This window comes from Stomoxys calcitrans, chromosome 2, assembly GCF_963082655.1.
Source record: "Stomoxys calcitrans chromosome 2, idStoCalc2.1, whole genome shotgun sequence".
Lineage (NCBI taxonomy): Eukaryota > Metazoa > Arthropoda > Insecta > Diptera > Muscidae > Stomoxys > Stomoxys calcitrans.
This window is the reverse complement of record NC_081553.1, coordinates 53906183-53919815: the sequence shown is the minus strand read 5'-3', so window position 1 is coordinate 53919815 and position 13633 is coordinate 53906183. Positions and strand designations below refer to the sequence as shown.

General features: G+C 37.5%; 1 protein-coding gene across 1 annotated transcript; it reads right to left on the bottom strand.

Moving 5' to 3' along the window:
- Window positions 1-747: 747 nt before the first annotated feature.
- Window positions 748-6444, bottom strand: LOC131994663 (tenecin-3-like). Its single transcript, XM_059361450.1, has 2 exons — window positions 6303-6444; window positions 748-929 (listed from the first exon to the last, which is right to left on the bottom strand). Exons 1-2 carry the CDS (start codon window positions 6442-6444, stop codon window positions 748-750), a joined length of 324 nt encoding a protein of 107 aa, XP_059217433.1.
- Between the last annotated feature and the right edge of the window lie 7189 nt (window positions 6445-13633).

The following is a 13633-nucleotide window of genomic DNA, read 5'->3' as shown; positions in this document are numbered from 1 at the left end:
CCACAATTTTTTTTATAATGAACAACATGACTTTTTGGGCAAAACAAGCTTATATTTGTAATAAAATTGATCCATGATTTAATCGTAACCGAAATCTGTAATTTTACTATAAACAAACTTGTATATGTCAAGCGAAGTTTACTTATCGAAACTTTTATTTATAGCTATTGAAGTATTCTTTTGCCTGTGAAATATAGTGTGCTGATTTATGACGAATCGTCGGCTATGTGTCCTTTTAGTCAGATCGAGCAAAACATGTTGGTGCAAACGTGGTGCATTGGTGATTCGCCTCCGGTCTTATATAGTTCAACGGACATCCCATCGGCTCCTGCTGCGTTGTTGTCCTTCAACTAGGTTATTGCTATGCTGACCCTATTCCGATTAGGCGGTGTACATTTCATACCACCATCAAAAATAAGTTCTGTAGTTACATCACCGCCTCCACTGTCGGATGCCAGTAGCTGGGAAAAAAATTAGTATTAAGTTTCAGGCACAAAGAGAGTAAAGGCGGACGTACATGGCAAAATCGTTTTCGAGATTTACGGCAATCAAGAATATATAAGACAAAATTAATATCACCCCATCCGAAAAATCTAGTCTCCCATTAACATTTAAATAAAGTTCTAATTTGAAAATATATTTTTAGATAGTAAAGTTCCACTTTATTCTCTTATCATTTACAAATTTAAATGAGCGCTGTATCATTTGGTGGCTTGTTGTCTTCTCTGTATTCTCTTGATGAAGATCTTAACCGTGCATATTCGATCCAACAATTGGTCCCATGGCCGTTCCAGTAGATGTTCCAATTTCTTGAGAAATTACACCACCTACTCCTCCAATATTACCTCCACTTTGACTTCCTCCAACGTGTGAGCCAACACTACCCCATGATGAGGCATGCTGAGGTTCTGGTTCAGGAGCAGCTTGAACTGAAATTATGGCAATCGCCATGAAAACAGCAATGGTGGAAGCTTGTAAGAATTTCATATTGATTTCTATGATATTGAATGGTCGCAAGATGACTGATGATTAACCCACAACTAGTTTCGTCTTATATAGCAGTTATGCATCTTAAGTTTAACATATAACGTGGCTCAGATCGCATATTGAGGTCATGCAAAAGAAACATAAGGGCTCTGTAGTCAAGTAAAACAAATGGTTAAATGTACATAAAAGGTAATAAATTTTTTGTCTTACTAAATGTATGTTTAGCGAATCGAAGAATCAGCAGATGGTTTCAAGTGAGTTATATTTTAATTTGGCTGACCTGGGCCCGCTCCGCTGCACCTTCTTTTACTGTATATGGAACAAAATTAAAGTATATGTATATTGCTTGACTGACTTGCCATATTAGCTTTGTTGAACTGTGAATTCACTCGGAGGATTAAGAGTCATTTAAGTTGGGATGTTAGATGTACTCCATTCTTAAAAGATTTTATTTGAACTCGATATTCCCATGGGGATTTTGGGAGTGGTAAGTCGCCCAGGGAGGTGGTCAGTGAGTTTAGGGAGTGGTGTGGAGCCCCAGTGTGTACTTCCGAAAGAGGGTATGAATATTGTGCTATATTCTCAAATACCTTTCATTTGAGCCCCATATTGCCATGATCGGCAAATATGTATGTCCGATTAGGTGGTGCTTTCGGGGGTGAGGTGGTCCCCCAGACACTTAGCCCTGAAAAAATATCAGCATCGTGCTCTGGTTTTGGTTATCTAATTCGTTTTCTAATCTCAAGTACCCTTCATTTGAGCCACATATTTGCATGGTCGGTAAATTTGTACTCTTTGGGGGTATTTTGGGGAGGGGATGGTGCCCCAAATATATGGTCCCACATTTGTATATCAGATTCGTATTTTACTCCCAAATACCTTTATTGAGCCCCATATTGCGATGGTCAGTAAATAATTGCTCTATATTGGGTGTTTTGGGGAAGGAGAAGTCCCACAGAAAAGTGGGTACCAATTTCGTGCTGTACTCCTCAATACATTTCATTTGACATGGTCAATAAACATGCCGGATTTAGGTGTGTTTTAGAGGTTGAGGTGGTCCCAGTAACACGTAGCACTGAAAATATATCAGCATCGTGATCCACTCTCAAATATCATTTATTTGAACCCAATATTGTCATTGTTCCCAAAATTTCATATTGAATTCGTTTTCTAATCTCAAATACCTTTCACCTAAACATCTTATTGCCAAAGTCAGCAAATATGTCCGGTTTGGGATAGGGGCCCTTGAGGCCAACAACATCGAGCTCCTTTCTCTTTATGAACCAAATTGCCATGGTGAGCCAATACGTCCTATTTGGGGTTTTTATAGGGGTAGGACGTCTCCTAGACAGTTGGTTCCGAAAGTTGATACCAGAATCGTTATCTACTCCCAAATACCTTTCATTTGAGATCCATATTTCCTTAGTCAGCAAACATGTCCGGTTGGCGGTGTTTTGGGAAATAGGGAGGCAACTCAGTGACCTGAAAATATATATCAGATATGTATTCTACTCAAAAATACCTCTTATTTGAGCCCCATATTGCAATCGTCAGCATATTCGTCTTACTTGGGTGGTGTTATGGGTGTGGGGTGGCCCTATACACACTTTTTCCCGAATATTGATACCAGATTCGTGCTTTACTCCCAAAGACCTCTCATTTGAGCCCCGTATTGGTATGGTCGTAAATTTTTCCTCTTTGGGGTAAGTTTTTAGGAAGGGGCGGCCCCCCAAAAACATCGGTCCCACATTTGGAATTAGATTCGTATTCTTCACTCAAATACCTTTTATTTAAGCCCCAGAATGCCATGGTTAGTAAAAAGTCTTGTTTGGGGGAAGTTTTGGGGTTGGGAGGGTCCTCCAAACACTTGGTCCATAAATGGGATATAAAATACGTTTTCCAATCTTAAAAACCTTTCATTTGAGTCCCATATTGCCGTGATTGGTCTAAATATATATTTTTGGTAGGTTTTGGAGGTAGGGCAGCCATGGTGTAGGGTATTATATAGTCAGCCGCGCCCGACTTTTACCTTTCCTTACTGATTTTGATATGAAACCACCCCATTATCTTAAGACTAATATGGTCCATTGTTTTTTACTAAATTTCAAAAGTTTCTCACTGAAAAAAAGTTCCACGTGGATTTTTTCACTTTTTATACCCTACACCACTACTATGGTATAGGATATTATAATTTAGTGAATTAGTTTGTAACAACCAAAAGGAAGAGAGATAGACGCACTGATAAGTATACCGATCGACTCAGAATCACTTTCTGATTCGATTTAGCTATGTCCGTCTGTCTGTCCGTCTGTCCATGTTAAATTGTGTACAAGCTACAGGTCGCAGTTTTCATCCGATCGTGTTCAAATTTAGTATGGGAGTGTGTTTTGGCCTAGAAACAAAGCCTATTGAAATTGGAAAAAATCGGTTCAGATTTGGATATAGCTCCTATATATATGTTTGTCCGATTTGCAGTAATACTGCAATAAAATTATCATTTTTTAACCGATTCTCTTGAAATTTGGCAGCAAGGATTTTCTTATGACTCCCGCCATTACATGCGAATTTTATAGAAATCGGTTCAGATTTGGATATAGCTCCCATATATATGTTCGTCCGATTTGCAGTAATACAGCAATAAAATGATCATTAGTTAACCGATTCTCTCGAAATTTGGCAGGAAGGATTTTCTAATGACTCTCGACATTACTGGTGAATTTCATAGAAATCGGTTCAGTATTATTGGGTTGCCCAAAAAGTAATTGGGGATTTTTTAAAAGAAAGTAAATGCATTTTTAATAAAACATGGAATGAACTTTAATCAAATGTACTTTTTTTTCTAAAGCAAGCTATAAGTAACAGCTGATAACTAACAGAAGAAAGAATGCAATTACAGAGTCACAAGCCGTTGAAAAAATTTGTCAACGCCGACTATATGAAAAATCCACAATTATTTTTGGGCAACCCAATAGTTATAGCTCCCATATATATGTTCGTCAGGTTTTGGGTAATTTGCAATAATGTTGTCATTTGTCAACCGTAGGTCCATGAAAAATGGTTCAGAATTGGATATAGCTCCCACTTTGTACTTATAGGGTATGTGTAGGGTATTATACAGTCGGCACCGCCCGACTTTTGCCTTTCCTTATTGGTTTAAGGCTTACATTAAGGACTTAATGTTCCCAACAACTTAAGGAATGTCGCGCCTTATACTAGCCATAAAAGAGGTCGTGGCTGTCAAAATACTAAAAAACTCGATTTTCAAGTATTGCTTTATTTATTGTGAAAAACCAAGCATTACGTCCCTTTTTTTTGCACATACGTGTGAGAGAATTTACTCAGTATGTTTATTTCTGCAAAAAACAAAAAGAATCATGCAAATATTTGGTTGCCCAAAAAGTAATTGCGGATTTTTCATATAGTCGGCGTTGACAAATTTTTTCACAGCTTGTGACTCTGTAATTGCATTCTTTCTTCTGTCAGTTATCAGCTGTGACTTTTAGCTTGCTTTAGAAAAAAAGTGTAAAAAAAGTATATTTGATTAAAGTTCATTTTAAGTTTTATTAAAAATGCATTTACTTTCTTTTAAAAAATCCGCAAGTAATTTTTGGGCAACCCAATATCTCTATTCCATCCGATTTTATGTTACCGGCAACTTAAAAGTCAATTTTCCATAAAAGTTGAATTTTCCAAATTTTATTGTGATCATCATTACTGGTCTTACTTACACAGTGTTCTTACTTTAAAGAAAATTTTCCTACCTTTTCAACGATGTTTAAATCATTTCCCAATTCGCATTCTATCTACTCTAAATTTAGTCTAGACTTCAATAATACAAGTGAACATTTTTTTTTCGAGATGTACGATTATATGGGACCTTCATCAAAATATTGATCATCGATTCGTCCATGGGTTGAAAGATACTTTTTCCTTGCGGAGAAATGTCACTTGCCAGATGTGGATTCCAGAGCAAAAATACCAAAAATAACCCTAATATGGACCGAGCTGGACCAAATTTGACAAAGTTGAAGATATCTCTGAAAATTCTCCTATTTCCAAACATCAGCCAAAACCAAAAATAAATACTGATTTTATAAGCTTCAAATGTTTAATCTAGAGACTGGCAAAGCTGTATTAAACACTGATCTATTTGGATTGACATGTAAAGCACCATGATCCATTTGACAAATTTCGCTGGTGAAGATTTTTGGCGCAATACGGATAGCCGGTCAAATGGTTTCTAGCAACATCACACAGTTTGCCTTCCTTTTGAAAGTTCTTGGCCGTGCTATTCTTCAAAAAGAAAGAATAAAAATATTTCAAAACTTTATATATTACATCATATCTTTCAGTTTTACAAGCATAACTAATACTATTATATTTATGCTATTAAACCAATAATGAACGCCCAAAATAGGTATTTTATTTTATTTTAAATACCGCCTTAATTGCTGCTCAGAAGTTGACAATTTTTGTAACGATTCATTAAAAAGTTTTTCATTAAACATCAGCAGAGAGACAACCAAACGGCTTCTTCTGAGTTGTTGTCCTTCAGCCGGGTTGCTGCTACGCTGAACTATTTCTGACTAGGCGGTTTACAGTATATACCATCATCAGAAACAAGTTCTGCGGTAACATAACACTCCTCACTGTTGGATACCAGTAGCTGGGAGAAATGTTCTGTATTAAGTTTAAGCTTAACAAACTGTACAGGGCGATGTACGTGGCAAAATATTGGGTTGTCCAAAAAGTAATTGGGGATTTTTCATATAGTCGGCGTTGACAAAATTTTTCACAGGTTGTGACTCTGTAATTGCATTTTTTCTTCTGTCAATTATCAGCTGCTACTTTTAGCTTGCTTTAGAAAAAAAGTGTAAAAAAAGTATATTTGATTATAGTTCATTCTAAGTTTTATTAAAAATGCATTTACTTTCTTTTAAAAAATCCGCAATTACTTTTTGGGCAACCCAATAGTCCTAGAATTCACTTGCGATCAAGAACTTATATGACAAAATTAATATAACCCCATCATTTGGTGCTGGGTATAAAAAGCGTCAAAATATCTAGTCTCCCATTAAGATTTAAGAAAGCTCCAATGTGAAAATGCATTTTTAGGTAGTGGAGTTCCATTTTATTCTTTTATCAATTACAAATTTATATAACCACTGTATCATTTTGGTGCCTTGTTGTCTTATCTGTGTCCTGTTGATTAGGATTTTAACCGTGCAGATTTGATCCAACAATTGGTCCAGTTACCGATCCAGTAGATGATCCTACTTCTTGAGAAATTACACCAGTTACTCCTCCGATATTACCTCCACTTTGACCTCCTCCAACGTGTGAGTGAACATTGCCCCATGATCCGGCATGCTGAGGTTCTGGTTCAGGAGCAGCGTGGACTGATATTATGGCAATTGCCATGAAGACAGCAATGAAGGAAGCTTGTAAGAATTTCATATTGATTTTTATGATATTGAATGGTCGCAAGTTGACTGATGATTAACCCACAACTAGTTTCGTCTTATATAGCAGGTATGCATCTTAAGTTTAACATATAACGTGGCTCAGATCGTATATTGAGGTCGTGCTAAAGAAACATAAAGGCTTTGTTTTCGAGGAAAACAAAAGATTAAATTTCCATGAAAGGCAATGAATGCCCTGCTTTACTTAATGTATGCGTTCTGAAAAAAACATTTTTAAGCAAATTTTCAATCAGCTGGTGAATCCAAGTAAGTTTATGATTAAATATTGTAGCTTAATTGGTTTCGTAAGTCAAGTGTAGCCAAGTCGAACTTTATGTAGTCTGCACCTCTAATAATATTTACGAATGGCAATGGAGAGTGATACTCATTTCTAAAGGTCTATCATTTTGAGTTGTCCCACCAAGGATTTTAGACCAAAAATTTTTATCTAGAACTTCCTTATAAGAGAGCTTTTTACATTTTCACACTGAGGTGAATGTATCACATTATAGGAAGAAATATCACCTTTGCAGTATATTGTGCGTTGAATCATATTGAGAGTGACTTATAATAAATCTTGCAGAACCTGCACCTGAACCTTCTATAATACGCAAGACAACATTTCTTATCCATATTTCTGAAATACCAAAATCCAAAATTTGCTCACGAACACTTCATTAAGAAACAGCGGACATACTTCTTCCATATTAATGAGCGCTGGCCGATTTCAGTTTTAGGATTAACGATAAGATCTCTACTCTGCATACACTTAGCCGATCCCGAGAGGAGTGCCACAGAGCGACATTATTAGTAAAGAAGTTTTACATTTCTGAACTCCTCACAAACTTCGTCAGCATCATTAAGGGGAGAACCGCTGCCGAAAAAAACTTTTACAATGTGCTCCACAGGATTCAAACAGCTATTGGCCTCATTTAGAAGATTTTGCGAAAATTTTATACTTCAAAGTTATCGTTCTTTAAATACAAAGTTGGATGAATGGTCAGGTCTATTTCGATTTAGAGCATATATAATCAATCGATATATCAAAGTGTTACAAACGAAATGACTGAGTTTGTACACTCCCTTCATATGATAGAGGGAGTAAAAAAAAAATTAAACCATTAAAAAAGACAGATGAATGTAATTCTGTCGCCTGGCAACAGGGCATGTGCGTTTACAATAAGGTTTGGCATATCAGTAAAAGTTTTTTGCTAGTTAATTGAAAGCCAAGTCACCAAAAATGTAGGCCGAATCTTATATACCCTCCACTATGCATCGCATTTGTCGAGCTTTTTTTTCCCGGTATCTCTTTTTAGGCAAACAAAGAATAATGGATTAGAATTGTTATGCTATTGGAGCTATATAAAGTTCTAGTCCGATTCGGACCAATAAATGAGTGGAATGTTGAAGCCAATAGTTTAAGTCATTGGGCAATATTTCAGTCCATTCGGATAAGAATTGAGCCTTGTAGGGGCTCAAGAAGCATAATAGCGAGATCGGTTTATATGGGAGCTTTATCAGACTATAGATCGATTCAGACCATATTGAGCACGTACTTTGTAGGTCATTGGAGAAGCCGTTGTACAAAATTTCAGCCAAATCGGATAAGAGTTGCACGCTCTAGGGGGTTAAGAAGTGACAGTACTTAGCATAGTTGTTGGAAGTCATAATGAAACACCTCATGCAAAATATAAGTCAAATCGGATGAGAATTGTGCCGTCTAGTGGCTCGAGAAGAAAAATCGAGATCGGTTTATATGACAGCTGTATCAGGTTATGGCCGATATGAACCATACTTAGCACCGTTGTTGAAACAAAACAAAAAATGCAAATTTTGCCCATGAACACTAAGGAACAGGGGCAAACTTCTCACCTATCAATGAGTGCAGTCCGATTCAGTTTTGGCTCAATGATAAGGGGCCTCCCTTTTATAGCCGAGTCCGAACGGCGTGCCGCAGTGCGATACCTCTTTGGAGAGAAGTTTTACATGCATTGTACCTCGCAAATGCTGCCAACATTAGGAGGGGAAAACCACCGCAGATTTTTCCGAATATTTTTGTGGTGGTCTCGCCAGGATTCGACATGCTAACCTGTGCGCTACGGCGGCCTCCAGACAAAACACTTAATGCAAAATTCAGCAAATTGCGGCTTCCAGATGCTCAAGAACTCAAATCGGGAGTATGGTTTATATGGGAGCTATATCTTAATCTGAACCGATATGGCCCATTTGGGAATCCCTACGACCTACATCAACATTAAGTATCTATGCAAAATTCCAAGCGTCTAGCTTACGCGTTCAACCGCTTTCGTGATTTCGACAGACGGACGGACATGGCCATATCGACTAAGAACGTCGAGACGATCAAGAATATACATATATACTTTATGGGGTCTTAGATGAATATTTCCAAATGTTATAAACGGAATGACTAGATTAGTATACCCCCATCCTATGGAGGTGGGTATAAAAGGTATTTTAAAGAAACAAACAACAATATCCTTCAGAAGGGTATAGAAAGCAATGGTAACAAGTAAAAGCGTGCTAAGTTCGGCCGGGCCGAATCTTATATACCCTCCACCATTTATCTCATTTGTCGAGTTCTTTTCCCGGCATCTCTTCTTAGGCAAAACAGGGCATAAGAAAAGATTTGCCCTGTTATTAGAGCGATATCAAGATAAGGTCCGGTTTGAACCACAATTAAATTATATGTTGGAGACCTGTGTAAAATGTCAGCCAATTCGAATAAGAATTGCGCCCTTTGGGGGTTCATGCAGTAAAATAGAGAGATCGATTTATATGGGAGCTGTATCGGGCTATAGACCGATTCAGACCATAATAAACACGTATGTTGATGGTCATGAAAGAATCCGTCGTACAAGGCAAATCGGATAATAATTGCGACCTCTAAAGGCTCAAGAAGTCAAGATCCCAGATCGGTTTATATGACAGCTATATCAGGTTATGAACCGATTTGAACCATATTTGGCATAGTTGTTGGATATCATAACAAAACAAGTCGTGCAATATTCATTCAAATCGGATAAGAATTGCGTACTCTAGAGGCTCAAGAAGTCAAGACACAAGATCGGTTTATATGGCAGCTATATCAGGTTATGGACCGATTTGAACCATACTTAGCACAGTTTTTGGATATCATAACAAAACACGTCATGCCAAAATTCATTAAAATCGGATAAGAATTGCGCCCTCTAGAGGCTCAAGAAGTCAAGACCTAAGATCGGTTTATATGGCAGCTATATCAGGTTATGGACCGATTTGAACCATACTTGGCACAGTTGTTGGATATCATAACAAAACACGTCATGCCAAAATTCATTAAAATCGGATAAGAATTCAATTCAATTTCAATTCGAAATCAAAAAGTCAAGACCTAAAATCGGTTTATATGGCAGCTATATCAAAACATGGACCGATATGGCCCATTTACAATACCAACCGACCTACACTAATAAGAAGTATTTGTGCAAAATTTCAAGCGGTTAGCTTTACTCCTTCGGAAGTTAGCGTGCTTTCGACAGACGGACGGACGGATGGATGGACGGACGGATGGACGGACGGACGGACGGACATGCCTAGATCGATATAAAATGTCGCGACGATCAAGAATATATATACTTTATGGGGTCTCAGACGAATATTTCGAGTAGTTACAAACAGAATGACGAAATTAGTATACCCCCCATCCTATGGTGGAGGGTATAAAAACATTGTTATTGCATTGGCCGCAAGTGCTGTATTTGTATACCCACCACCATAGGATAGGATTTGTATACCCAACACCATTAGTCATTCCGTTTGCAACTCATCGAAAAATCTATTTCCGACTATACATAGTACATATGTTTCGGATCGTATATTTCTTAGACGGTTTAACTATGTACATGTGTATTCCCGTCTATTGTAATATGTTTTATACAGTCTTCAAAAATTGAGATTTAAAGCCGAAATTTGGCACAAATACGTCTTTGTGCTGCACGCAGGTTAAGTTCTTGAATGGGCCAAATCGGACCATATTTAGATACAGCTGCCATATAGACCGATTTGCCTATAAAGGGTCTGAAGCCCATAAAAGGTTTATTTATTACCCGATTTGTGAGTTGTTGTAAGCCTCCCAACATAGGAGCAAGATATGGTTTAGTTCGGACCATATTTAGATATAGCTGCTATATAGACCCATCTGCCGATAAAGGGTCTGAAGCCCATAAAAGCTCAATTTTTCAACCGATTTCGCTGAAATTTTAAACAGTGAGTTGTTTTAAGACTCCTGATATCTAAACTAAATACGCTTCAGATCGATCCTTATTAAGATATATCTGCAATATAGACCGATATGCCGATAAAGGATCTGAAGCACATAAAAGCTTTATGTACAATCCGATTTTGCTGAAATTTGAAACAGCGAGTTTTTTTAAGCCTTCCAACAATCGACTTTAATATGGTTCAGATTGGACTACAATTATATATAGCTGTCATATAGACCGATATGCCGATTAAGGGTCTGAAGCCCATAAAAGCTTTAGTTATTACTCGATTTCCCTGAAATTAGAATCAGTGAATTCTTTTAAGCCTCCCGCCATCTGACCGAAATACGGTAAAGGTCGGACGTTTGACCCAAGTATGAATCAGATCAGACTAAATAGATATAGCTGTCATATAGACCGATCTTCCAATTTGGGGTCTTAAACCCATAAAAAGCGGATTTATTGCTTGATTTCACTGAAAATGTTACTTGTTCGAAACGGCTGAACTTAACCCATTTTTACATGTTGTCCTTCAGCCGGGTTGCTGCTACGCTGAACTATTTCTGACTAGGCGGTTTACAATCCATACAATCATTGGAAACAAGTTCTGGGGTAACATCACTCCTCAACTATCGAATGACAGTAGCTGGCAAAAAATGTCTGTATTAAGTTTCAGCTTTATTGAGTCTACAGGCGGACGAACATTGGAAAATAGTCTTAGAATTTAATGCTATCAAGAATATATGTGACAAAATTAATATAACTCCATCCTTTGGTGCTGGGTATAAAAAGCCTCGGAAGTTCTAGTCTCCCATTAACATTTTTAAAGAAAGTCCCAATTTGAAAATATATATTTTTAGGTAATGAATTTCTATTTTATTCTCTCATCATATATAAATTTAAATGAGCCCTGTATCATTTGGTGGCTTGTTGTCTTCTCTCAAATGATTCATTAAACTGTTCTGTCGAATAAGATTTTAACCAGCTAATGGGTGCAGATTTGATCCAACAATTGGTCCCGTTACCGATCCAGTTGATGATCCTACTCCTTGAGAAATTACACCAGTTACTCCTCCGATATTACCTCCACTTTGACCTCCTCCAACGTGTGAGTGAACATTGCCCCATGATCCGGCATGCTGAGGTTCTGGTTCAGGAGCAGCTTGCACTGAAATTATGGCAATGGCCATGAAGACAGCGATGGCGGAAGCTTGTAGGAATTTCATATTGATTTCTATGATATGGAATTGTCTCAAGATGACTGATGATTAACCCACAACTCGTTTCGTCTTATATAGCAGGTATGCACTTTAAGTTTAACATATAACGAGGCTCAGAAGGCATATTGGGGTCATGCAAAAGAAACATAAAGGCTTTGTTTTCGAGGAAAACAAAAGGTTAAATTTCCATGAAAGGTAATGAATACACTGCTTTACTAAATGTGTGTTCTGCTAAAAATATTTTTAGGCAAATGTCGAATCAACAGGCGGTTCCATGGGAGTTACTTTTAAATATTGTAGCTTCATTGGTTTCCTAAGTCAAGTGTAGCCAAGTACATTGCACCTATGATATTTACGAATGGCGATGGAGAGTGACACTCATTTGAAGACCTCTATGTATTCGAAATAGCCAACGGTGGTGCTAGAGGGTCGCTGGCAGCCCCAGCATATGAATAAGAAACCAGTAAGCAAGGGCAAAATTCGGGCGGAGCCGACTGTATAATACCCTACACCTTCCCTATAAGTATAATGTGGGAGCTATATCCAATTCATTCATTGCGTTGCAGTATTACTGCAAATTGGACGAACATACATATGTGAGCTTTATCCAAATCTGAACCGATTTTTTCCAATTTCATTAGACTTTGTCTCTAGGCCGGAAAATATGCCCATACCAAATTTGAAGACGATTGGATGAAAACTGCGACCTGTAGTTTGTATTCAAATTATAACATGGATAGACGGACAGACAGACGGACGGACATAGCTAAATCGAATCAGAAAGTGATTCTGAGTTGATCGGTATACTTATCAATGGAAGGAAGGAAGAGAGATAGACCTCTTCTTTCTGGGTGTTTCAAACTAATTCAGTTAGTTTATAAGTTATAATATCCTCTACCACAGAAGTGGTGTAGGGTATAGAAAGTTTAACGGTGTTTGGTAAGCTATTCCAAATTCGAACGAGTCTGACCAGAAACAAGTGTGTATAACTGGAAGATAGAACTAAGGCAATATCAATTTGAACATTTCGGGAAGAATTTAAAAATTAACAAGTAAAAGCGTTCTAAGTTCGGCCGGGCCGAATCTTATATACCCTCCACCATGGATCGCATTTGTCGAGTTCTTTTCCCGACATCTCTTCTTAGGCAAAAAAAAAAGGATAAAAGAAAAGATTTGCTCTGCTAATAGAGCGACATCAATATATGGTCGGGTTTGGACCACAATTAAATTATATGTTGAAGACCCGTGTAAAATGTCAGCCACTTCGAATAAGAATTGCGCCCTTTGGGGCTCAAGAAGTAAAATAGAGAGAACGATTTATATGGGAGCTGCACAGGCTATAGACCGATTAAGATCATAAAAAACACGTATATTGATGGTCATGAAAGGATTTGTCGTACAAAATTTTAATCAAATCGGATAATAATTGCGACCTTTAGAGGCTCAAGAAGTCAAGATCCCAGATTGGTTTGTATGGCAGCTATATCAGATTATGAACCGATTTGAACCTTATTGAGCACAGTTGTTGAAAGTCATAATAAAATATATCATGCAAAATTTCAGCCAAATAGGATAGGAATTGCGCCCTTTAGAAGCTAATTAAGTCAAGTCCCCAGATCGGTTTATATGACAGCTACACAGGTTATATACCGATTTAAACCATACTTGGCACAGTTGTTAGATATCATAACAAAATGATATG

What these genes read in the sequence shown, in the direction of transcription:
- LOC131994663 (XM_059361450.1), bottom strand. Translation starts at nt 6,444, where the DNA reads ATGAAATTCTTACAAGCTTCCTTCATTGCTGTCTTCATGGCAATTGCC. An exon ending in TGGAGGAGGTCAAAGTGGAG is followed by an intron (nt 930 to 6,302) that starts GTAATATCGGAG and finishes CCATAATTTCAG; the next exon opens with TTCAAGCTGCTCCTGAACCA.